Source organism: Nanorana parkeri, unplaced genomic scaffold, assembly GCF_000935625.1.
Source record: "Nanorana parkeri isolate BGI_ZX_2015 unplaced genomic scaffold, ASM93562v1 scaffold588, whole genome shotgun sequence".
NCBI classification, from domain to species: domain Eukaryota; kingdom Metazoa; phylum Chordata; class Amphibia; order Anura; family Dicroglossidae; genus Nanorana; species Nanorana parkeri.
This window is the reverse complement of record NW_017306856.1, coordinates 787,003-789,387: the sequence shown is the minus strand read 5'-3', so window position 1 is coordinate 789,387 and position 2,385 is coordinate 787,003. Positions and strand designations below refer to the sequence as shown.

At 48.3% G+C, this 2,385-nt stretch overlaps 1 protein-coding gene across 1 annotated transcript in view; it reads right to left on the bottom strand.

Annotated features, from left to right (window-relative positions):
* Positions 1-27: 27 nt before the first annotated feature.
* SCRIB (scribbled planar cell polarity protein) overlaps positions 28-2,385 on the bottom strand; it is a 127,989-nt gene continuing 125,631 nt past the window's right edge. The window contains exons 44-46 of the mRNA XM_018562648.1: positions 2,204-2,278; positions 1,064-1,112; positions 28-85 (exon numbers count right to left, since the gene is read on the bottom strand). Of these exons, the coding sequence (XP_018418150.1) occupies positions 81-85; positions 1,064-1,112; positions 2,204-2,278 (129 nt within the window). The 3' untranslated portion in view covers positions 28-80. The remainder of the gene's footprint in view (positions 86-1,063; positions 1,113-2,203; positions 2,279-2,385) is intronic.

The window sequence follows — 2,385 nt, the reverse complement described above, 5'->3', positions numbered from 1 at the left end:
ATGCCTGAAACACAGCACACAGCAGTACGCCTACCCAGAATACATTGCTGCCGGGATGGAGAGAGGACGGTGGGAGGGGATCAGTCTGGAGCAGAGTAAAGAGATCATTAGGAGAACGGAGAGAAGGAGGTTTTCCCAACCCTCCAGAAAACAGAGCGGTTCTTACAGAAAAATCAGGTGTGAGGAGACCCTGAACTATGTGTGTATATCTGTACCTGGGTACTGAACCAAGGCCCGTATCACACTAGGGATCACGAGGAATAATCCACCTTCACGCTTTCAGGAGGGTGCATGGCCTGCGCACAAAAGGTGACGGATCTCAAGTCTTTCCAGAGATTTCCGTTGTAACAACAACATAGCTTGTGCAGCAGAATAAAAAAAAAACACCTATGTGGTTATTGCAAAGGCAATCTCAGCAAACACCAGGGGTCCCGTCATTGAATAGACAGGGGCCAATGACTAGGGATCGCTATAATGTGCAGGAAACCAATAACCTGCTTGGTGTCACTGATGAATATGCTTCAGAGTGTATTTCCAGCGAGAGAGAAACGCATACAAGAGGATGAGAGTTTTACTGCCCGGCTGTATGTTGTGCTTGCGGATCAACACACTGCAAGAGCGCGGTCACCTTTACTGCTGAAATACTCACATGGAGATAAAAGTTCATCTGCTCGTATGTGACACATGCAAGCAGATGAGTGTTTTACTGCCCTGCTGTATATGTTACACAGAGAAATTGGCGCTGGCGACTTCTCAACAGCATCAGGATCACTAATGTGACTGGGGCGTGAGAGCCTTAAATTGAAAGCACTTGGCACGTGGTTACAGCACAGTCCCATTCACTTAAACGGTACGGGATTCCCAATGCAACATACTGTACAATTTTTTGCTGAGCCATTGTGTACAGCAAGGATCGGCTGCAATGCTAACTTGTCAGCGGGTGGCAGGGGAGCCTGTGTTTACTGCCCCATGTGTGACGTCAGCCCAAGGTAAGGCAGCAGAGTGTTACACCCTCATATCTATCCATCATTGTCGGGCTCTCAAGGAATTCCGCTCCACTTACCTGATATTCGGCCATCCTCGTACTTCAGGCCCGGCGTTGTGTCAGGGGACTAGATACAAGAGACAGAGAAATATGAATTACAGCGGGAACACGCAACACGTACAGGACATGCAGTGCAAGGCATGCAGTGAGGTTTATAGGTAACATCACACACTTCAAGCAAAGAGAACACCTCTATTCCCAGCACACAAAGCATAGGCCCACAATGACAACACAGGAAGACCGATGGGGCAGCCCAATCTGATGTTTATGTTCCAATCCTAAAAAAACGTGGTCGGAGATTTTATAACGTTGGAATAGTGGCCCTGTGAGCTGGGAATAAGGAGGGTGGCAGGACGGGCCTGGAAATATCTGTCCACAGAACAGGAGAGAACAGTGTGCGGCATTTAAAGGGAAACTTCAGCCTACAGCAGGGGTGGGCAAACTCCAGCCCTCCAGCTGTGCTTTAACTACAAATTCCATCATGCATCGGCCTCTGGGAGACATTCCTGTGGTTGTTAGTCTTGCAATGCCTCATGGGACTTGTAGTTCCACAAGAGCTGGAGGGCCAGGGGAAAAAAATGAGTTGTCCATGCTAGTGGATTGGACCTAGCGCTTTTCCAAGCAGCTGGGACTGATTCGCACTGAGAGTGGAACAGTAAAGAGCAGTTGCTGTGCAAACTATGTTTGTGCGCTCTACCAAGGAGGAAGCACATACTGCTTATGCAATATGCATAATGCAGATACAGCTGCCCCCGTATACTGCTTACATCCGGCTTATCTAAAAACCAGACAAGTGCTATTGATTCCCTTTAAAAAGCACAAAGCGTAACCTGTAGACGATCATCTGATTGCTGGTTGGTTGCTATAAAATGCGACACATTGACCTATCAGAACTCATGTGCCTCCAAAATGCAGATGACCTAAAGGGAGGTGTGATAGGAGGAGCATGTGAAGCATAATACAAGGATGTCTGCTGTAATACACAGATAGGGGAAGGCCCTCGCCACACCGCACAAGGCCAACAAGAAACCAACACCCTCCACTCGCCCCCATCACCAAAGCAATCAGAGCCATAATGCACCCTGGCTGCTGAGACTCCGTTTTTTATAGTCAGAGATTGGCTGCCAGCCGGGTCATGTGACAGCATGCAGACAGTACCTGGATCTCATACACCGGTTTGGAAGACGGAATAGCAGCAAATTGTCTGTAGTCAAACTTCTTGTCTGAGTGAGACTGGAAAGCAGAGCAAGGGGGTAAGACAGGCGATAGAGAGCAAGGCAATGAGCAAGAGACGAGGCATACAAGCAAAACATAGGACAAAAAAAAGAGAGAGGAGGGGG